A 23,600-nucleotide genomic window follows, 5' to 3' on the forward strand; every position below is an offset into this window, starting at 1 on the left:
TTTTGTGGAAGGCTTGATATAAATGCAAATCTTTCTCTCAAGAGCAATAATTTTCCACTTCCATACACCAACCAATTAGTGTTAGTTCAGTGAAAAATTAGTATTAAGGTTATGCCGAGACATTTAATGTGGGTTTCTAATAACTAGCAAAGACTTTCATTCCATTAGTCTGTATGTACTACACGAGCCAAATTTGCAGAGCTGAATGGTTAGCGGGCCACCCAGTAAGTCTCCTGTTAATTTCATTTCTCAAACCACCTTTACTTCCCTCTGCAAGACACCTAACCTTGGCAAATGTCCACAGCTGTCAGAGCTTCTCCTTGTGCTGCAGAAATCGAGGATTCAGATTCAGAGGGTGGTGTTGAAACTGGTCGGCGTGCTGCAAAGCATTCTTCCTGGTCTTCCCTCATTTCCTGGTCACAGGTGTCTTCCACTGGGCAGACCTGACAAGGCATGACATTCAGTTAGACTACGCAGCTCAACATGAAAATGTTTCATTCTTTGTTAAAATTAAAACCAGGGTGCTGACCCCAATTAATTCTCTTCATCTTAATGCCGTCTCCAATAAACACAAGCACACAACAAAGTGGACACCTAATCCAGACTTCTTGATGACAAAGTAATAATGTTCCTGTGACCAGGCTGCATGACCTGGACTATGAGCCGAGGACTGGTTTAATATTAACAAGCCTAATGTAAGACTAGAAGAAGCCCCCAGGCAATATTTACATTGTACATGCTTTACCAATGTGATAATTCCATTGACAGAACCTCGTGAGAAATACTTTTGTTTCAATATTAACAAAGCTATCCACCTGAATTCAACCCTCAGAGCATTCACCAAGTGATCCTTGAATGATAGCAACATGCCAGATGCATGAAGGGCTCCACTTGGAAGAATGCCTAGTCCTCACACTCTCAGCCACAAATAGTCCAGACCACATCACCACACTTCAGTTCCAAGGAGTCCACATCAATGAAGGATAATCACATGGGTGGAAACGAGCAGGACATTTATTTTCACCATCCTCTGGGACCATGCCGAAGGACAGTCCTAGATTTGTGTAGTGTCGTAGCACCACAAATAAAGGATGAGGTCTCCATGATATGGCCCAATCCTCGCACTAACACTGGGGCAAAGGATTGTTCAGAAGGAACTGCTTGAACCTAGAAAGATGTTTGGTTAATTTTATTGAGGGTTTCACTCAGTAAAAATGTGGAGCCATAGCCTCCTTCACAAGCCTTTGCAAATGTGACTCCTTGCTAAACCATCTTGACATTAACAACTGTGCATGCATTAGCACAAACCTGCAGGCTCAATAGTTGACAGGATGAATATTGGCATTTCCCTGAAATTTGTTCATTAGTCTGGAATCATCCACTCTTTTTTCACCAACACAGCAGAATCCTTTTGAAGGAAGGGAACAAACACAATATTCCAAACGTGCCCTCATGAGCACATGGTGAGAATGAGGGATGGAAAACTCCTTTGAAAAGTTTTACACCACTTTATGATCCACTGTAAAGTTTGTTTATTTGTTCCTCAGTTGACTGGTTTCATCTGAGACCCAGAGATTAACAATGGATGAAATGGAGAAGAAAAAAATAAATCAATACAGGCAATTTTTCCTGATCACTGCTTGGTGGTAATTTAGGAGGAGTGAATCACTTGCTCTTTATTCACCAGATTTTAATCCCCTTGAAATCATCACAATGACACTGACATGGGTTCTATACACTGAATGACCAGATTACCACCTGAATGGGCGGCACGGTAGTACCATATGGGCGGCACGGTAGCACAGTGGTTAGCACTGCTGCTTCACAGCTCCAGGGACCTGGGTTCGATTCCCGGCTTGGGTCACTGTCTGTGTGGAGTTTGCACATTCTCCTCGTGTCTGCGTGGGTTTCCTCCGGGTGCTCCGGTTTCCTCCCACAGTCCAAAGATGTGCGGGTTAGGTTGATTGGCTATGCTAAAATTGCCCTTAGTGTCCTGAGATGCGTAGGTTAGAAGGATTAGTGGGTAAATATGTAGGAATATGGGGGTAGGGCCTGGGTCGGTGCAGACTCGATGGGCCAAATGGCCTCTTTCTGTACTGTAGGGATTCTATGATATGATATGATTCTATGAACAGTGGTGATAATCTACCTCCCTGTCTTACAATCAAGCAAGGACCAATTTTTACAAATTACATCTTTTCTTTTTACTAATTTAGTGATTATTCTGTAATTAAAGTACAAGTAAAAGCCAAACATCAAGGATGGCAAGCTTCATAGAATAATAGAATCCCGACAGTACAGATGGAGTCCATTCAGCCCATCAAACCTGCACTGACAACAATCCCACCCTATCCCCATAACCCTACATATTTACCCTGCTAATCCCCCCGAAACTAGGGTCAATTTAGCATGGTCAATCAATCTAACCTGCACATCTTTGGATTCTGGGAGGAAACTTGAGCGCCCGGAGGAAACCCATGAGACGTGGGGAGAATGTGCAAATTCCACACGGACAGTGACCCAAGACGGGAATCGAACCCAGGTCCCTGGAGCTGTGAGGCAGCTGTGCTAATACTGTGCCACCGTGCCGTTCTTTAGTAACATCATAATCAGTATTCAAACATGTCACATTCATTTACTTTGTTCTTTACACTGCATTCAGATTTTGGATTTGTGACAGTCAAATCTAACTTGGTTGATGTTGAATTGAAGCCCTCTATATGCCACTGGCTCTTAGATTCAAACCCACAAGTAGAACACCAAGGGCCTGGACACACAACCACCAACAGAGACTAAATTTACATCTCCCCCAACTAAACTAAAAGGCTACGGTAGACATATCCTTCAGGATTATGAAAGAGTTTGATGGGGTAGACGTAGTGAAGCTTTGTCTATTTTTGTGGAAACTGAAACTGGATGCCATAAATGTTCAGTCAGTCACCAATAAATCGGATAAGGAATTCAGGGCAAACTTCTTTACCAGAGTGGTGAGAAATGTGGCACTCACAACGATATGGACGACTGTTAGTCAATGACATTGATGATTTCAACAGCAAGTTAGATAAACACTTGAGGGAGAAAGGGACTGAGTTTGATGAAGAAGACCAAAGGGAGGCATGTCTGGAGCATAAACACTGGCATGAACAAGTTGGGAACTTAAATTATATCCCGGCTTGGGTCACTGTACGTTCTCCCAGTGTATGCATGGGTTTCCTCCGGGTGCTCCGGTTTCCACCCACAGTTCAAAGATGTGTGGGTTAGGTGGATTGGCCATACTAAATTGCCCCTTAGTGTCAGGAGGGCTAGCTAGGCTAAATGCATGGGGTTGTGGGGATAGGGCCTGGGTGGGATTGTGGTCGGTGCAGACTGAATGGGATGAATGGCCTCCTTCTGCACTGTAGATTCTATGATTCTACATGTAATTCTATGTAATATGCACTATGAGTACCGGCCTCAACCACATCCTTCACTATCGACAAAATACATACTAGCCACAAGAGAATGAAGTGAATAGAGCAAATCAATTCACCTACCTCTGAAGAAACATTCAGTCGATACATGGTTTGGTGGAGGAATGCTTTAAGCCCGGTTAACAGAAAGGTCAGTATACCTTATCACTGGCTGCTTGTGCATGTCATCATGTTATAGAGAGCAAATCTGAACTGGTAGAAATTGGACTGAAATTCATATTTAACCCCCAAAAATTTGAACCTACATGTTTCAGATCAGGGTGAATTTGACTCCTTTCCACAGAAACATTACTGTTCTTAATCAGGACATATGGATGGGTTTACGGTGACCTAGTTGGGAATCGTGGTTAATTTGGAAGGATAAATCAGAAGAATAAATGTGTTCTGTTTTTAAGTATGACCTTCTCGGTAAACACGTTCCATCCCAAGGCGGGCAATGCCGGAATATCCGGCCCAAGGCCACGGGCATTTGGATCAGAGCCTGGGCTGCAGGGGACTGTTCCTGTGAATGTAGAACAGTCTGTGGAAGTACCTGTGTAGGGGAAACAATCTCAGATGGTCCATGTCACAAAGTGAAAGTAAAAAGTTTATTTATTAGTCACAAGTAGGCTTACATTTACACTGCAATGAAGTTACTGTGAAAATCCCCTAGTCGCCACACTCCGGCACCTGTTTGGGTACACTGAGGGAAAATCTTGCACGACCAATTCACCCAACCTACACATCTTTGGACTGTGGGAGGAAACCGGAACACCCGGAAGAAACCCACACAGACACGGGGAGAACGTGCAGACTTCACACAGACAGTGACCCAAGCCGGGAATCGAACCCGGGTCCCTGGCACTGGGAGGCAGCAGTGCTAACCACTGTGCCACCGTCCTGCCTGCTATGATTCCCGTGGTGGGCAGTACTGGGAAATTCCAGCCCTGATTTCTGCAGAGGTAGTAGGGCATCTGTGTTTGAAGATGTAATTATAACTATGTCAGTGGTACAGTGACTAATTCAGCCCTGAATTATGCTAAGTCCCCTGGAGGACATTCTAGCTTTATAGGTAACCCTGCATCTTTGCATTCAGTGGGAGTACTCATCAGCTTATGGGAACATTTTCATTCAGAATTGGACAACACTGTCAACTGTGGGCTTCAGAAGATCACGACTGTATACTTGAGTATACTTAAAGGGGAGCTATACAATAAATGGCAGAACCATCAGGAGTATAGACACACAGAGGGACCTCTGTGTGTCTATACTCCTTAAAGGTGGCAGCACAGGTGGAGAGGGTGGTCAAGAAGGCATGTGGCATGCTTGCCTTTATTGGACGGGGCATAGAATATAAAAGTTGGCATATGATGTTGTGGTTGTATAGAATGTTCGTTAGGCCACATTTGGAATACTGTGTCCAGTTCTGGTCGCCACACTACCAGAAGGACGTGGAGGCTTTGGAGAGAGTACAGAAAAGGTTTACCAGGATGTTGCCTGGTATGGAGGGTCTTAGCTATGAGGAGAGATTGGGTAAACTGGGGATGTTCTCCCTGGAAAGATGGAGGATGAGGGGGCGACCTAATAGAGGTGTATAAAATTATGAAGGGCATAGATAGGGTGAACAGTGGGAAGCTTTTCCCAGGTCGGAGGTGACGAACACAAGGGGTCACAGGTTCAAGGTGAGGGGGGCAAGGTTCAACACAGATGTCAGGTGGACGTATTTTACACAGAGGGTGGTGGGGGCCTGGAATGCACTGCCAAGAAAGGTGATTGAGGCGGACACGCTGGGATCGTTTAAGACTTATCTAGATAGCCACATGGACAGACTGGGAATAGAGGGATACAAACGAATGGTCTAGTTGGGCACATGAGCGGCGCTGGCTTGGAGGGCCGAAGGGCCTGTTCCTGTGCTGTATTGTTCTTTGTTCTTAGAACACCAAACACAAATCCTTCTGAAACCAAATTTAAATCCCAGCCTTGACTGCCGTTCAAACATAAGAATAATTGCGAGGTTGCAAAGCCATTGGCTGGATGGGACATTGAATTTCCTTAAAAGGATGTGAAATGCATAGTTTCATTATAAAACATGTGAATACATTCATTGCAGAAGGCAAATATTCCAACAACTGACGATTAAAAAAAAACAACTTTTCATGCAAGATGTAAAAGATTCAGTAAATCCCTACCAGTGGCACATCCACTGGGGGCGACGGCTGGACTTGAAGATTAACAGCAATAGTCTGGGGTGGGGGAAGAGCCTGAAAGGGCATCTGGATCAGGGCCTGGGCTGCAGGGAGCTGTTCCCGTGAATGTAGAACAGTCTGTGGCAGTACCTGTGTAGGGGAAACAATCTCAGGTGGTACTGTTAAGGCCTGCACTGACTGCAAGGACAGACGCTGGAGGTGAGCTGGTGCTGTTGACGGGACCTCTTGCAGAGGAGACCCCAGGGTTGGATGCTGCTGCGATGCAGTTAAGTGCGCCATCACTGGGCTCGATTGTCGCAACGGTCCAATTTGAGCCACTGGTGAGCGATGAGCTGGCGGTAAGTGTGCTGGCTGTGATTGCTGGTTGGGCGGCACATGGGCCGAAGCTGGCTGCTGGCTGGAACCCAACGGCAGAGGCGCATGAACCAGGGTGTGAGACTGTGCCTGTATCAATGCTTGTGGCTGGATGATGATGGTGGATGCTGATGGGCTAGGCGGCGATTGAGAAGGTACTGGAGAGACTACAACTGTCTGCTGCTGGCTCTGGGGGTGAGAGTGAGCTGAAGGTTGGCTCAGTGGTTGGCTGTGGGCTTGCGTCGATATGCAGTGCGGCGATTGGGAAGAGACCTGGATTAAGGATTGGCTGTGAGCTTGGATCGGCAGGCAGTGCTGAGATTGTGGAGAGTCAGAAGCCTGGGCCTGAAGTGCCAGGGGCTGCAATTGCTGTCTGTGTTGGATCTGCTGCTGAATAATAAGCTGATGATGTGCTTTCGGCGTCGCCTGGTGCAATGGAATCTGCTGTTTCATCAGCTGGTGTGGTTGAATCGGAGTATAAGGTGCTAGAGAGGAAAAACAACAGAGTTAACAGGGAACAGCAAAATACCCTTTCTTTGTAACTCCAGCTACGATATGAAGTCTCAACAAACAAAATAATAAACCTCATTATCAAAACAACTGTTAAATATCAAAGTCACGAAACATTATGATTAACTTTTTCCAATTGCATTGACTTTTTATATTTCATAATCGAAGATAATGCTTTGAAGAACTTACCAATTCTTCCAGTGAAAGAGTTAAATTGCATTCATTCCCTATCGCCATTCACCTAAGTCATGTTTCTGAGTTAACTTAAGACAGGTGACCTAGACTTAGCTTGTATTCCCTTAACTAAAGAATATTATATGATGATGTAACTGAGTTATTTAGGGTGCTCAAAGGATTCAGTAGGGCCAATGCACAGAAACTATTTCTTCAATAACCAGGGGTCGTAACCTTATAATTTGAACAAGGCTGTTCTGGGGAGCACTTCTCCACAAGGGCATTGGAAATGTGGAACTGTCTGTTTCCTCCCCCGAAGCAGGGAGGTTGGTTCCACTGGCAGGTGAAACTAGAACTCGGGGGCATGGCCTCAAAATAAGGGGAAGCAGATTTAGGACTGATATTATGTGAACAGAACCAAGGTGGATAGGTAAATGGCACTGGAATATACATTAACCATGATCTAACTGAATGGCGCAGTGTAATGGCCTCAGCGAGGCCCATGAGGTGGGTCTCTTGGAGTATGAGCTCCCTGGTTGAGGTAATGATTGTCTGCCCAATAAGGGGGTCTCACCTGGGTATATAATGAGGAGTGTCAGGTCTACTGGCACTCAGGATTCTGACTTTCTACCTGAAGCGCTCTAAGGAGTTGAGATAAGTTTGCAAATGAAGGGAATCTGGTGAAGGGACATAGGACTCTGGGGAGTTATTTCATGCAACAGACTCAAGGGACTGCATGGCCTATTCCTGTTCCTAATTCATTGTGTGATCAAGTAGCCATTTTGTGTGGCAAAAAGAAGCTCCACCTGGACAACCTTCCTTCCTGGTTTCACAGGATGTTGCTAGACTGAATAGAATGGACTTACATCCTCAGAAAAACAAGGTGATCTCACTGAAATGTGTAGAGTTTCTATAGGGCTTGACAGAGTAGATGCTGAGAGGTTGTTTCCCCTGGCTGGAGAGACTCAAACACAATATCACAAGTTTAAGGGGTCAGACAATTGGGGTTGAGATCGGGAGAAATGTATTCACTCAGAAATTAATGAATCTTTGAAATTCTGCTCACGAAAGAGCTGCAAATGTTCTATTGTATAGTTAAGACTGAGACCAACACATTTCGAAATCAGGTACAGGAGGACAGAGTGGCAAAATGGAGTTAAAGTATAAAATCTGCCATGAATTTATTGAATAGCAGAGCAGGCTTGAGGGGCTGTAAGGCCTACTCCAGCTCCTATTTCCCAAGCTGTTACAGAATTACACCGCATCCTGCCTTTGTCGCACCACTTCTGTAAAAATAGTGCACATAGAATCTGACTCAAAGCATGTTAACCAGTGCACTCACAAAGTAGGACTGAGCAGAAATTCAACCCCAAGGTGTCATAGTCAAATTAAAATGCACCTCTTGACACAAGAATTGGTGGTGTGGTAAACAGTAGGAGGAAAGCCTAAGATTACAGGACAATATAGACAGACTGGTCAGGTGGGCAGAATAGTGGCAAATGAAATTTAACTCTGAAAAGTGTAAGATGATTGAGAGGGTTGGCTTGTGAGGACAGACTAAGTAGACTGGGCACATTGGAATTCAGAAGAATGAGGGGGGATCTTATAGAAACATATAGAGTTATGAAGGGAATAGATAAGATAGAAGCAGGGAGGTTGGTTCCACTGGCAGGTGAAACTAGAACTCGGGGGCATGGCCTCAAAATAAGGGGAAGCAGATTTAGGACTGAGTTGAGAAGGACCTTCTTCACCCAAAGGGTTGTGAATCTGTGGAATTCCCTGCCCAGTGAAGCAGTTGAGGCCAACTAATTGAATGTTTTTAAGGCAAAGATAGATAGATTTTTGAACAGTAAAGGAATTAAGGGTTATGGTGAGCAGGCGGGTCAGTGGAACTGAGTCCATGAAAAGAGCAGCCATGATCTTATTGAATGGCGGAGCAGGCTCGAGGGGCCAGATATCCTACTCCTCCTCCTAGTGCTTATGTTCTTACGATGCATTCTGAGAAGACTAACAAGACAAGGAAAAACATAATGAACGGTAGGATGCTAGAAAGTACGGAGGACCAGAGGGACCCTGGGGGGGTGTATATCCAAAGATCCTCAAAGGTAGCAGGACAGGTAGATAAGGTGGTTAAGAAGCATATGGGATACTTGCCTTTATTAGGCGGGACATTAAATATAAGAGCAGGGAGGTTATAATGGAGCTATATAAAATGCTCATTCAGCCACAGCTGGAGTACTATGTGCAGTTCTGATCACCACACTATAGGAAGGATGTGATTGCACTGGAAAGGGCACAGAGAAGATTCACCAGGATGTTGTCTGGTTGGAGTGTTTCAGCTCTGAAGAGAGGCTGGTTAGACTGGGGTTGTTCTCCTTAGAGCAGAGGAAGCTGAGGGGGGACCTGATTGAGGTGTACAAAATTACAAGGGACATAGATAGGGTAGATAGGAAGAAAGTTTTCCCCTTAGTATAGGGGTCAATATCCAGGGGGCAGAGATTTAAGTTAAGGTGCAGGAGACTGAGGGGAGATTTGAGGAAAAACCTTTTCACCCAAAGTGTCATGGAAAAATCTGGAACTCACTGCCTGAAAGGGTGGTAGAGGCGGGAACCGTTACAACATTTGAAACATTGAAATGGGCACTTGAAATACCATAGTATACTAGGTAGTGGACCAAGTGCTGGAAAATGGGATTAGAATACAGAGGTGCTCGATGGCTGGCGCTGACACAATGGGCCGAACAGCCTCTTGCTGTGCTGTAAAACTCTATGACTATGATAATGACTTTCCAACTCATCACGAGCTTGCAACTCACCAGGGGCTATTAGCTGCTGTGTGTTTGTCGGCATTTGTAACCGTGTGACAGTAGACACCCGGGTCTCGGGGCTGGCTGAAGCCAGACTCTCTCCTTTCTTGCTGCTCTCAGGGACCGGGTCGTGTTGGCTGGCCTTGGGGCCAGTTCCTTGCCCTGCCGACTTGCTGTGGTTCATCGGGAGTTGCTGGCTCTGACAGGTGCCTTTCAGCGGGACGCTCTGAGGCGATGGAGCAGGCAATACGCTTGACTGCTGGCTCCGGACTGCCAGATTCTGAACCTACCACCAAACAGAGGAAAAGGAAATGACCAAATTACTGGACAAAAATTGAATTATCTTGAACGAGTGAGCTAGATTTTTGCTAAAAGAAAGGAATGATGGCAAGGAAAAGACACTGTTTGCATTCCTTGTGTGAGGCATTTTGAAAGAGTATTTTCATTGGCAGCTGCGTCGATAACCAGAGGATACAGATTTAAGATAATTGGCAAAAGAATCAGAGGGAGAGATTTGCAAAATGCTTTAACACATTATGAATTTACCACCTGGAAGGACAATGGAAACAGATTCAATAATAACTTTCAAAAGGAAACTGGATAATTATTTAGAGTAATAGGTTTGGCGGCACGGTGGCACAGTGGTTAGCACTGCTGCCTCACAGCGCCAGAGACCTGGGTTCAATTCCGGCCTCTGGTCACTGTCTGTGGAGTTTGCTCGTTTTCCCGTGTCTGCGTGCTCTGGTTTCCTCCCACAGTCCAAAGATATGTAGATTAGGTTGATTGGCCATGCTAAATTAACCCTAGTATCAGGGGGATTTTCAGGGCAAATATGTGGGGTTATGGGAATAGGGCCTGGGTGGGACTGTGGTCGGTGCAAACTCAATGGGCCAAACGGCCTCCCTCTGCACTGTAGGGATTCTATCATACTAACATTTATATATCTGACTCAGAGAGAGTGGGTTATCCACAAGGCACAAGGAAACTGAAGTCGAGATTTTCCTGCAAGTATATATGACTTCGCTGACCTCTTCCCACCTTGAAGCTGTGTCTGGTGGTGGTGCTGGAGGGAGGTGAGTGGCTGGTGGGAATGAAATATACTTTGAAAGAGGGGGGGGACAAGGGATGCGGAGAGGTCAGGATTGGTGGGAATTGGTGGCTTGTGAGAGTATGAGGCCCAGTTGGGGCTTTGGGAAGGAGCAGGGTCAGAGGCCTCATGACAATTCACTTAGTCTTCAAAATAGGTTGACTGGATTAAGAGAGTGCAAAATGTTTTAGCAATAAGCTGGCACGGTAACACATTGTTGTTTCATTAAACACAGGGATTGTTGTGATATCCTAGTGCAATGATGCGAACCTCACAGAAAGGATAGGCATCCAGTGCTCCTTACAGTTCACAATGTCCCTAGCCCATCCCCACTCACAGACATTCCTCTGGAGAGTGGGGGGAAGCAGGGAGTGCAAATGCTTCTCCATGATAGAGTGACAGAAAAAAGGTTCACTCTATGATATGCACCTCAAGCATTTTCACAGCGTCAGTAAACGTTTAATGCTTAATTTTGGCAGTGAAGGAATGGCTAATATACTTCCAAGTCGGGCTGATGTGTGACTTGGGAGGGAATCTTGGGGATGATGTTATTCCCATGCACTTACTGCACTGGTATTTCTAGGTGGTAGAGGTCACGGATTTGGAATGTGCTGTCCAAGGAGCCCTGGTGAGTTGCAGCAGTGCGTCTTGCAGTTGATACACACTGCTGCTACTCTGCGTCGGTGGAGGAGGGAGTCAATGTTTAAGGTGGTGGAAGGGGCATTAATTAGGCAGGCTGCTGTGTCTTGGATGGTGTTAACCTTCCTTATGAGAGCCTTAGTACCTTCACATCATGGAAGTATCTTGGCAGCAAAGAACTTCTTGGCAGTAAACAGGTAGAAATTATCCCTGAAGACATACATGTATGTTTAAAAAAATTTTAATGATAAAACTCAACATCAGTAGGGACATGTGTAAGATGAACTTTATGAATAACATTTTGTCAAGTTTCTCTGGTTCCCTGTGTTTGGGGATATGATTCAGTAATAGCTCACCTGTGTGGATGCAGACACTGAGGAAGAGGAAGGGGAGGCGACAGGAAGATCTGGCTGGACAGTAGCTACAGTAGCAGTGGGAGTGAAAATCAGCTGCAGAGACAGAGAGCAGATCAGGGAAAGAGCAGGTACAAAGGTATGAGAATCAAGAACATCTACACAAATGGAACAATTCTGGTTAAATCAGATTGCTTTGCCTCAGCCATGGCATGGACCCGATGGAGGGAAAGGTCTCCTTCTGTGCTGTAAAGACTTTATGACAAGGTACAATGATGTCTCCTGATGCTACTCCTTAATGGTAGGATAAAACACACTGATTGTACTTAACAGCTGGACTGCCCAAGATCTTTATCCTTTGGGCCACGAGTGTGTACAACAGAGTACTACAGGAAGCATATTTACAAATTGTAACATTGGCAGTAACTCATCTGAAGTGAATGAGCGGCCACTGCTCCAATTCAGACAATGTGAGCTGGAAATTTTAAATTCATGGCCATGACCTGCCAGAGAAGCGTGACAGGATCCTCGTGCATTTCGGTGAAGTCACAGAGGTAGACTGGGAGCCCACTCCCGGTTGATGTTCCCATTAATTTCCACATACTTGAAGCTATCGACACGACTGGAGCCTAGTGTTCTGATTCAAGATTTTCCTTTCTGACCAATGAACAGTAACACTAAGAACTTCTTCCTCCAAACTTCCACACCCGCAAAATCTAATCTAGACAAAACAGTCCTGTCAAAATGAAATATAAGCACAAACAGGACAGAGTCGCAGGGGCTTCAATAGCTGGATAACCAGAACTTCTGCGCTGCATATGGTTTTGGACATCACTGATCTACGGAAGGTATTAAAGGATTTGTACAAAATTGGTGTTACTTTAGACACAATTTTAATTCCACGGGCGCCTGCCTCGTAAGTTTATCTACCAAATATTAAACCAAAGAAAGCTGGTTTGAATCTGGATCTGTTAACTGTTCTCAATTGGAACAACAGTAGAAGTATGACCATTGGATCCAATGGTATAGGAAATTAGCCAGGATTACCCACTCATTATCCATGTCTAGGGAAGCGCACAGCAGAGACGTTAAATGAGGGTGTACTTTACCCTCTGCGATCAAATATGTACACAGGAAGTAGAACTTAGCCCCTTGAACCTGTTCCACCATTCTAATAGATCACGGTTGATTTGCACCTCAACTCCATTTACCTGCCTTTGCTTCATATTCATTGACACTTTAACCCAACAAAAATCTTATCAAGTAGCCTAGCAACACTGGTTGAAAGTCACACGTCAGTAGTAGGGGCAAGGTATCACAGGATCAATCATAGCCAGCAGGGAATTTGGTGGAGAGAAGGTCTTTTAGTTTCTCCTTACGTAAAATCTATTTCAAATTGTAACTATCTGCTCGCCTTCACCAAATTGTTTAATTATATTTTGTACTACCTTCCAGTTAACTGACAGAAAACAAACACAATTCAAGAAAGTGTAGGCAATTGTGAAACACTGAATACTGTGTGGAATGTCAGAGCGGTGGTGGGTGGTTGTGGTGGATGGATTCCTCCCTCCACCCCTCCCCAGACGGAAAGCTTTGCCACTCAATCATGGCTGATCTTCTATCCAATTCCACTTTCCTGCGTTGTCTCCATAGCCCTTGATTACCTCAGAGGAGAATCTTGAAAACCGGGATTTCATAAAAATACAGGGGATTAAATCAAATTTAAAATACAAAGTGCTTGCAGGGCGCATAACAAAAAATGGAAAACCAGCGCAAGCACAAACAATACAGGAGGTACTCAAGGTTAAGTTCAAGGAACTTAGAGGAGCATGAGAAAAATATAAAGGGAAACACAATCGCTCCTCTATAGGCATAGGATAGCCCAGGTAGTTTTAAGGCTGCTGAGAGATGTGAGAGGCAATCCTGTTTTGGACAGCGATTGTCTCGTACATTTGTAGGCAAATAAAGAGATTTGTCAGATATGCTTTTGTTAAGGACATGCTCTTAAACAATAACTAGCATTTATATAGCTCCTTTAGTATACTAAAACATTCAAAAATGAACTTTATAAGAGAGTTACCAAACAGAATCTGACACTGAATCATGTAAGGAGATATTCGGACAGATGAACACAAGTTTGGTCAATGTAGTATGTTTTAAGGAGCATATTAAATAGAGGGAGGTAGAAGCAGAAGGTTTTGGATAGGGAATTCCAGAGTGTAGGAACAAGGCAACTGAAGGCACAACGACCACTGGAAAAGTGATTAAAACCAGGAATAAAGGTTGCAGTATGAAAGGCTACAGGTGTGCTTAACTTCATAGGCTCGTTGATTAATGGGGTGTTCCCAAATTCCATTTTTTTTGTTGTTGCACTGCTATTCCTGAGCTGCACAACTTACCATTTGGGCCCTGAGGTACATCTGTGCCTGGCTTGCCGTGAGGGTGGGAGTGGTGTTGCCGAGAAGCATGGCTTGCTGGGTGATCCCATTGCCTGAAGTGCTGGAGGTCTGAGCACGGCTTATCAGCTGAGTAGCAGAAGGAGATGCCGAGAGGTTAATCTGCACAACAGGGACCCAGAGGCCTATTAAAGGTTGAGTGCAGTGATGCACACAGAACCAAAATAGAACATTATTCATACGGTTTCTGAACCTAATTTGTTTCAAAGATAATGGGGTTATCTAACAATAAATACATTTTGTTAGAAAAGGCAAACCACATTCGGATACCTGTCAGGGGAGTTGGTTAGCTTGGACGGCTGGTTCGTGTTGCAGAGTAACACCAACAACACAGGTTCAATTCCCATATCAGCTGAGGTTACTCATGAAGGCCCCATCTTCTCAACCTTGCCCCTCGCCTGAGGTGTGGTGATCCTTGGGTTAAATCACCACCAGTCAGCTCTCCACCTCAAAGGGGAGAGCAGCCCTATGGTCAGTTGGTACTATGGTGACTTTTACCTTTACCTGTCACAGAATACAGTTCTGCCCTCCATATTGCAAAAAGGGTGTAGGGGTACATATAGTAACAAATACTGGCCTTGCCAGCGATGGGCAAATTATCATACATAAGGATGATGCCAGAAATTAGGAAAAATAAAAAAAGAAAGGCTTTATGTAGCGCTTTGCATGAAGGCAGGTGGGGGCCTTTGTTTGAAACTCATCTGAAAGATGGCACCTCTAATAGTGCAGCACTCCTTCAGTACTGAAGTGTCGCCGACCTTTTTGTGCTGAAGCTCTGGAGTGGAACTTGAACTCAGAGCCTTACGACAAGGGTGCTAACAACTAAGCCATGGTTGAGAAAGAAATTATGCTAGTTCAGGAAGGACTGGTCAGATTGGGGCTCCCTGCTCCAGTAATGAGAGGTGACTGTAAAATTATGACAGGGTAGACATAAAGAAGACATTTCCATTTGAGGGGAGACCAGAACTAGGGGTCATAAATATAGATAGTCACGAAGAAATGTAATAAAGGAAGTCAAAAATAACTTATTTACTGCAAGAGTGATTGGAATGCAGAACTTGCTAACACAGGTGAGCAGTACAGATGCATTTAAGTAGAAACTGGGTAAGTACATGAGGAAGAAAGGAGGAAAAGGATGTGCAAATAGGGTTAGATGAAGATGGAATACAAACACCAGCACAGACATGTTGGGCTGAATAGCCTGTTTCTGTGCTGTACATTCTATGCAATTCTATTGAGGTGAACGTTGTTCCACTCTGTGAAAGGAAGTGCTCTTTTTACTGGATGAGCTGATATGCTTGTTTGAACAGAATGCTGGGATTGTTATGCCATCTGGTTCAGCTTCAGCAAGTAGGCAGCCAGGGGATACCAAGAATGATAAGCTTGCAGTGTTTCTGATATGGGCACACAGCATGGTTTCCATCCCTGCAATGTTCAACTGTAAGAAATTCAGACTTGCACATGAATTAACAAGAGTCAGACAGTGTCAAATTGCAAAGATGGCCTGGTGGAGAGAAACTGTTGCAAGTCATCAGTGACTGTATGTTACAGAGGGTGAGTATGTAGATGCAAAAATAGAAGAACCATGGACAGATCCTTGCGGGGGACACCAAAGATAAATGTTTGGGGATGTGAACAGAATCCACTGCTGGAGATGCTGAGGCTACTATTAGTTAAGAGTGGAAACCACTGAAGACGGTCCTCTGATCTGGACATTGGAGGTCTGGTGTTGAAGGAAAATGGTGTGACCAACCATGCCAAAGGCTGCAGAGAGATCAGGAAGGGAGAGTTCACAGCTACAGAGGACAACATTTGTGACATTTCATTAGTGTGGCAGGACAAAACCCGATCAGAGACCAAGAATGGATCCTTGGGAAACTGGAGTGGTGACCATGTAAAAACTGGGGAACAAACAATTGCTGGGCATACACCGGTAGCCTTGGAACAAACAGGCATAAAACTATGCAAGGGCAGTGCCACTGAGGGAAGGCAGTAAAGTAATGATGTGTGGATCAGACAGTGTTTGGCACTGGGGAGATGTCAAGGCGCAATACGGCACAGTGGTTAGCACTGCTGCCTCACAGCGCCAGGAGCCCGGGTCTGATTCCCGGCTTGGGTCACTGTCTGTGCGGAGTTCTCCCTGTATCTGCATGGGTTTCCTCCAGGTGCTTTAGTTTCCTTGCACAGTCTGAAAGACGTGCTGGTTAGGTGCATTGGCCATGCTAAATTCTCCCTCAGTGTACCTGAACAGGTGCCAGAGTGTGGCAACTAGGGGATTTTCACAGTAACTTCATGGCTACTTTTGACACTAATAAATAAACTTAAAATCTTTAAATAAGGGATAAAACATCACAGCTGCAGCCACAGATGTTGGTGACTTTGGTCAGAGTTGTCTCGGTGGTGTATCAAGAGGGGGGTCCAAAATTAAAGGATTCATATAGGGAGCTTTGGGGAAGTTTGCAGTTACCTTGTTGTTGCAGACAGCATCTGTTAAATGCGCCTAGACATTCAAATCTAGAAGAAAGAGTTGGCCTATTTCAGCTGGGGCAGAACACAACTTATATTAGATATGCACTGCGTAACAATATTGAGGGTTAGAGTGTTCTTATCGACTTGAGTTGGTCACCTAAAGAGGGTCAGAGAAACATTTCACAGATTCTGTTCCCCCTTATTGGTCTTGTGTTTTTGCGGCTCTCGCACTATAGTGTCTGGCTGTATCAAAGGTATCCCAGTTTGTGAGGGACAGGCCGGATAGATCAGAGGGATCCAACATTGTATGTAATCCTGGCAAGAAAATCACAAACCTAAATATTTTGAGTCTTCAAAGGAAGGCTTGTATACATTTAACAGCTTTCACAACCTCAGGATTTCCCAGATCACCTTACAGCTAATGAAGTGTTTATGAAGCAATAGTCACCGTTGTAACATAGGGAAGCGAGTTCAATGTCAGGAAGAAGGAATTGGATCAAGTGGTGTGAGCAGGGATCGGCTCACGGCTCTGCCAGAATCCAAACTAAAACAATATAAACTGAAGCAAATTAAAGTTCTAACTCAATTCCTCTGACAGAGGCTGCATTACTTCACCAGACATCTATTGAGCAGACAAATGCTCCAACATGAAAAGATGCTCGTGTGGGCACATAATTCCCAATACTGAGAGTACCTCAGCTCTGATGAAGTCACCCAGATGAAATGTTGGCTCTATTCTCTCTCCACAGATGCTGTCAGACCTGCTGAGTTTCTCCAGCATTTTCTGTTTTTGTACCTAATCTCAGTCGTGTTGAATGACAACATTGCAATTGGAGGGATGGATAAAAACAGAGCAAATAAACCCAGGTTTGTCTCACACATTTCTTAAGCTGCAGAGCAGTACCAGACCTGGGCAAAGGGCATCCCCCTGTCACTCGTGGCTGGGTATGTGATATACTGTCATGGCTCCTAGAAAGCGGGCAATGGGTAACGGTAAATCAATCAGAACAATTGAGTAACTGTGCTAAAAATGAAGCTCCAGTAACAAGAGAAATGAGGCAATATGCTTTAAGAAACCAGAATGACCTCCCTGTAAACTCAGGAAAGGGAAATTTATTTGTGGAGGGATATCTGAAACAGAATGTCTGGGAAAACATGTGTTTGGTACAGTTCAAAAGAAACGTTGCTCGGTTAAAGAGTAACAGTCAGACCAAATCTTTCTCTGTGCAACTTGAGCCCAGAAATTGGGCTGTGCCCATATTAGCGTGCAACTTGTAAGGGGTGAATTCACAATCCTGCGCTTCCAGTGGGAAGCTGAGATTGCAAGAAATGTTTTGCAGGAAGCAGCAGCTGTACAGCTCCTGATTTTCTGTCTATTCATTTTATGGGCTGTCCATTTGCAGTATTCCTGATTCATTCACTCATGGGAGAACCAGATCATGCAGTGATCCCTTTAAAACGCTTGAAAGAAAACTGCAATTCTAATGGCCACATTAACCACTGAGAAAATAAAACAGATAATCATGTGTTTTGTTAGAATCACGACCACAGGCATTTCATACGAATCCAGTTACACCTGGCATTGCCTTTGCCAGGCTGACTGCCCTATAAAGATGGGTCCAAGATGATTGTTAAGAACTGCATTAGCACTAAGACACCAAGAGGGTTACTGGTGACTCACTGAGGTCTGTGACACACTTGATTGTTGGCTGATGCTCCCTGTAGGTGAAGAAGACTGACGCCCGCCTGCCTGAAAATGGAGTACAAAGAACAATCAGATAACTGCACAGTGCATGAAAAGAGACCAGAGGCTAATACTGGGGGTGGGGCACCTGTCACTGAGGCTCCAGTTACTCATAACTCACTACATTCAACTGATCCTGTTCCCAAATTCAACTGGAATACATATATATATATATTACCTGCAAGATCTAGCACAATTTTGTACCCATTCATCCATTGCTCTCTCAAGTTGCCATATTAATGTAGGTGTCCTAATTATGTCCCGTTTAGTAAAGCTCAGAGTGAAACAAGGATCTGCTTATACTAAGGGCAGGCAACAATGAACATGCATGAGTCTCAATAAACTTCTGCAAATTCTGCTTGTCAAACTCAGGTTGCCAGTGAGCAATGAGATTTCCATGTCTCCCTGGGGTGAACTCTTTTAAAAGTTTTAGGAAGTAAAGGTGGCAAGTCAGCCTGTTGGACCTATTCCACCATTCTAATAGATCTGCACCACAATTCCATATATTCAACTTTGTTGTATGACTCTTGGTGCCTTATCGCAATTAATTCTCAACCTTGAGAATGATAACTGACTCAATATGAGGAGAACAGAGTTCCAAATTTCTACTGCCCGTTGTGTGATAAAGGCTTCCTAAACAGTCTTGAGGAAAAAGTAGGCAGACATGGTGAGGGGGAAGTCAAGTCACAGTAAAGAGAAGGAAGAATTTTGAAAGCACGGCAACATAGCAAAAGGGATCTTCAAGAACAGGAAGGGTAGTTGTTGAAACAGTATTTCACCAATGTTGGAACAGACTATGTAGGGGAACGTAGATCATACGCAAAAAGCTGGAGGAGATGTCCAAGCTACAGGGAGGCAAGCTAGTGGAGGAATTTAATGGGAGTTGCTGGAGTTTGGGGAGGGCAGTGGTATTGTGGTGGGAGCCTGAATCTTTGTGCAGTTGAATACACAGGTTGCAGAGCCTTTCACTGATTTGCTATATTTGGATGTTTGACACCTAGAGAGATACTCAATCAAGCATCAGAGTGAGAAAAGCACAGGCTACACCCTTGATATCAATGGGACAGAGGGAGGGTGGAAATGGGAAAAAAGTAATGCAGTAGGTGTGTAGCTCAATGCAGAGTCCAGCAGCATGCAGAGATTCTTCACCTAGCCTGAGTGGCACAGCGTGTGACGGGATTAAAGCCAGAGGCATGTAGGTACTGGCAGCAGCCAAAAAGGGTGGATTCTTTCTACTTTATATTTTGCTTTCATGTTTCCGCCTTTAGTTTAGTTTCACTACCTCCCTGTCCCTACTTTGTATTTAAACAGAGAAGCAACTTTGGAAAATAACTGTCAGTGGATTAGCTAAGAGCCAAAGGTGAGCTTTCAGCCAATCAAAATTCAAAGGATAAAGACTGATGGGGTCACACGTGTCAATCTTTTATACATTTTCTAAATTATAAGAGGGAGAGGCTAACGATGGAAGGTGAAGCTAGTCAAGTGTGCAGTAAGGCAGTGCAGTTACTCAGTTAGGGGAATGTCTAGCTCCCAGTTCCAGAAGCTAAGTACATAAGAGTTAAAATCAGGCCCTGAGAATTAATCTGGTAGTAATGAGTAGCAATATTATAAATGTGTATGTAAATCATTTAAAAAGTACCTGAAGTGCCGTAACCAACAAGGCTACAGACCAAGAGCTGAAAAGTGGAATTAAACTGGATGACGAGTTGTCAGCTATCACAGACACGATGGGCCAAATGGCCTCATTCGAGCAGTAAATTTCCATGGTCCTATGATTTCTATTCTCCCATTCACAATTTCTAGCTAAACCACAAACTCATTGAAGGTCTTACTGACTTTGGCCATTAGTTTAAGACAGTTGGTACCAACTTGCATATTCATTGTATGTTCTTCCTGATCTCCATTTATGTTGACTTTAATCAGGACAGATGTACAAAGGATACCTGCATTAACAGAACAATTTTACAATATTACCCAGATCCCCAATATTTTAGAATTTACAGCGACACTACGCAGGTCAACCTGAGTGATTAAAATTCATGTGGATCTTGCCAAAACAACTGTTAACACATATCTGACCATAAAACGGAATTTAAGCAAAAGGTTGGTGCGAGATGTGAAATCTCTGATGTGGTTGGCTGCTGAAGACTTCAGGCCATTCCTGCCCAAAGTAAAATTTTATTTTTGTCTGTCCGCACCAATCTAATTTGTCCTAGAATATTGCTCCCTGATTTCTGAATTGCAACATCTCACCTGTTGGACAGCTGCCAGGCTCTGCAGTTGTGTGCTGCTCAGATGCTGCTGTTGGAGAGCTGCAGTCTGCAGCATTAGGTGCTGCTGCTGTGCTGCATACATCTGCTGCAGGTACTGAGCTGCAGTACTGGGCTGTCGGTGCAAAGCTTGCTGGATCACCTGCATTGGACAAGACACAAAAATACCTCAGCAAATTTTAAAAGACGCGTTTACTACAACAGTGCATGAAGAAGGGAAAGGGTTAATTTTTTTTTGTACTCAATGTATTTTGTGCCTAAAAGGTTGAACTTTGTATCTGGAATGTATCATAAACATATCGTTTACTTGTGGCTAGTCATCCCTTTTTTATATTGCTCCTGGTAGTAGCATAAGCCATTTGTTCATGTCTTTCATCTTTTACTTTAGTATAAGCCATTTGTTCATGGTTCCCTCGCTTGTTTATATCATTCTGATAAAACAGACAGTTGAATATAGATTTTAGTCTTTCTTTCCCGTGGGCTTGTCTATGATTTAAACAGAGGAAGCAGCGACCAAATGGTAGAGTGCGAGAATGGCCGTTTGAAGGAGGACTCCCACTGGGACAACTGCACTCGTACTCAGTCACCTCAAAGGAAAAGCTGCGGGAAGAGCAGGGGACCAGAGGTGACACCTTGACTGCAATGACCAGGAGAATTGTGCTTTATGACCCAAGGATACCAGATGGTTTCTAACCATGATCCAAAGACTATCAGAAGCTGTTAAAGGAACTATAATTTACGATCAAGGATTGTTAACTGGACTTTGCTTCATGACTTGTATTGGGAATCCTGATGTATAAATATCCATGCTTCTTGTGTTCAGTGAGAACTTTGGCTTCCGCTTTCAAGGGGTCAAGTTCTCCCATAAGCTTATGAGAATAAAGCATGACTGTATTTTGACTCATACCAGCCTATAGAGGTATATTTTCCGACTTCAGTGCAGAAGGTGTCCCATCTCCTCTTTTCTCAACATCCTCATCCTCTAACATGCAACATATGTGTCAACCTTGGTTCATTTGGTAGCCTCAGATTCAGAAGGACTTGGATTGAAGTTATCATAGAGGAAACATAGAATCCCTACAGTGCAGAAGGAGGCCATTCGGCCATCAAGTCTGCACCGACAACAATCCCACCCAGGCCCTATTCCTGAACAAAGAACAAAGAAAATTACAGCACAGGAACAGGCCCTTCGGCCCTCCAAGCCTGCACCGACCATGCTGCCCGACTGAACTAAAGCCCCCTCCTCTTCCGGGGATTATATCACTCTATGCCCATCGTTGGACTGGGGTAAACACAGTAAGAAGTCTAACAACACCAGGTTAATGTCCAACAGGTTTATTTGGTAGCAAAAGCCACTAGCTTTCGGAACAGGCTGTGCCTTCGTCAGGTGGGTGGGAGTTCTGATTACAAACAGGGCACAAAGACACAAACTCAATTTACATGAATAATGATCACTAGCAGTCCTGTCTGGAGACAATGCACATCTCTTTAACCTATGCTGAATGTTCCCTCCACTCACATTGTCTGTAGCTTTAAGACTTGATTAGCTGTAAAGACTCACATTCCAATCATTATTCATGTAAATTGAGTTTGTGTCTTTGTGCCCTGTTTGTAATCAGAACTCCCACCCACCTGACGAAGGGACAGCCTGTTCTGAAACCTAGTGGCTTTTGCTACCAAATAAACCTGTTGGACTTTAACCTGGTGTTGTAAGACTTCTTACCTTTTTCACTATACCAGGGATCATGTAGTCAGGAGCTATTGCTTTCAAAGTTGGCTGCTTGTTTGCCTGACTGTTGTTGCTGGGACTGTGGAACTGAGACACTGGATGTTTTAACAGAGGTGGTGAGGCAGAGGGTAATCCCAGCTGCTGAGGCCAATCGTGCTGGGCAGGAAGTAGCAGAACAGGTGAATGCCGGCTCTTTTTCCATTCATCACAACAGCAGCAATTTTCAGTGAATGCTGTAATATGCCAAGACAAGGTTGCTTACAGATCACCACATCCATGCCTGTGGTATGCATGACACAGGCATGTTGCCCCCAGTTGACTGCAGCATAGATAGCAGATCATAGCAGTCATGGCTCAACTGGTTGCACTCTTGCCTTTAAGTCAGAGGTTCATGGGTTCAAGTCCCACTCAAGTGACTTAAGCATACAATCAATCTCATGCTGGAGTGCTGTACTGTTGGAGGTGCTGTCTTTAATTTGAGACACTAAATCTAACCTCATCCACTCTCAGACTGAAATAACGATCGCAATATTCCTACCTCAGAAACCTAGGACTAAATCTGTCGAGGATTGTCATTCTGCTCCGATTTAATCATCTTGCATCAGACCTCCGAACTGGGCATCCTTAGGAAAGTGGAGCTTCCTGTCCCTGGAGTTCCTCATCAGTGTCGGGGGACGCAAAGCCACAACCCCTCCAACCCCCACCCAGTGGGGGACAATTCAGTGGGTGAGGCGGTGGATTGGTGGATAAGGAAGTAGGATGAGTGGTCAGGGGGTAGTAGGGTAGGTAATCTCGAGAGGAGGGTAGGTAATTGGGCGAGGAGGGTTAGTTGGGGAGGTAGTTGGGTTAGAGGGTTAGTCAGGGGTTTGGCAGGGTAGTCGGGTGGTCGGGCTGTGTAAACAAATGGTCAGGGCAGATACTCAGGAGCCCAATCGGGAGCAGGGTTCACTACTATAGTTACCCTGGAGTTAGAACTTATTTTAATCCTTCTGTCTTTTCCTGGGTAAATGTTCTGCTTAGTGAGTTGGAACCACCTGAAGTCTCCAACTTTTAATTGGAGTTTGAGGGTTCCAGCCGCGGGAACTGCCCATTGGAAGTTCACACTTTTCTGGGCAATTCCCACATAGTCAGTATATTGGGACTTCTGAGGGGTCCCACAGTGCATCTTGTGAGGTATTTCGGGGGTATGATCTGGGCCTTAGTTTCAACAGGTTTTTTTGGGGACAGCGTTCTAGATATCCATTACTCCTTGCATGAAGAAGCTCCTCCTGACATCTTAACATCACAAGTAGATCACCCTTTAACCATGAGACCCAGGCATCGGGAGCTACCTCTCCAAAGCCAGTAATTTTC

At 44.5% G+C, this 23,600-nt stretch overlaps 1 protein-coding gene across 2 annotated transcripts in view; it reads right to left on the bottom strand.

Annotated features, from left to right (window-relative positions):
- The window catches only part of LOC144486576 (polyhomeotic-like protein 3), an 85,375-nt gene that overhangs the window by 25,650 nt on the left and 36,125 nt on the right, over positions 1-23,600 (bottom strand). Inside the window, exons 3-8 of one of the 2 annotated variants that reach the window (XM_078204635.1) lie at positions 20,502-20,660; positions 18,186-18,254; positions 13,979-14,137; positions 9,510-9,786; positions 5,639-6,495; positions 287-443 (exon numbers count right to left, since the gene is read on the bottom strand). In XM_078204635.1, coding sequence (XP_078060761.1) covers positions 287-443; positions 5,639-6,495; positions 9,510-9,786; positions 13,979-14,137; positions 18,186-18,254; positions 20,502-20,660 — 1,678 coding nt within the window. The remainder of the gene's footprint in view (positions 1-286; positions 444-5,638; positions 6,496-9,509; positions 9,787-13,978; positions 14,138-18,185; positions 18,255-20,501; positions 20,661-23,600) is intronic. The other variant, XM_078204639.1, reaches the window with a different exon arrangement.

This window comes from Mustelus asterias, chromosome 3 (assembly GCF_964213995.1).
Source record: "Mustelus asterias chromosome 3, sMusAst1.hap1.1, whole genome shotgun sequence".
Classification (NCBI taxonomy): Eukaryota; Metazoa; Chordata; class Chondrichthyes; order Carcharhiniformes; family Triakidae; genus Mustelus; species Mustelus asterias.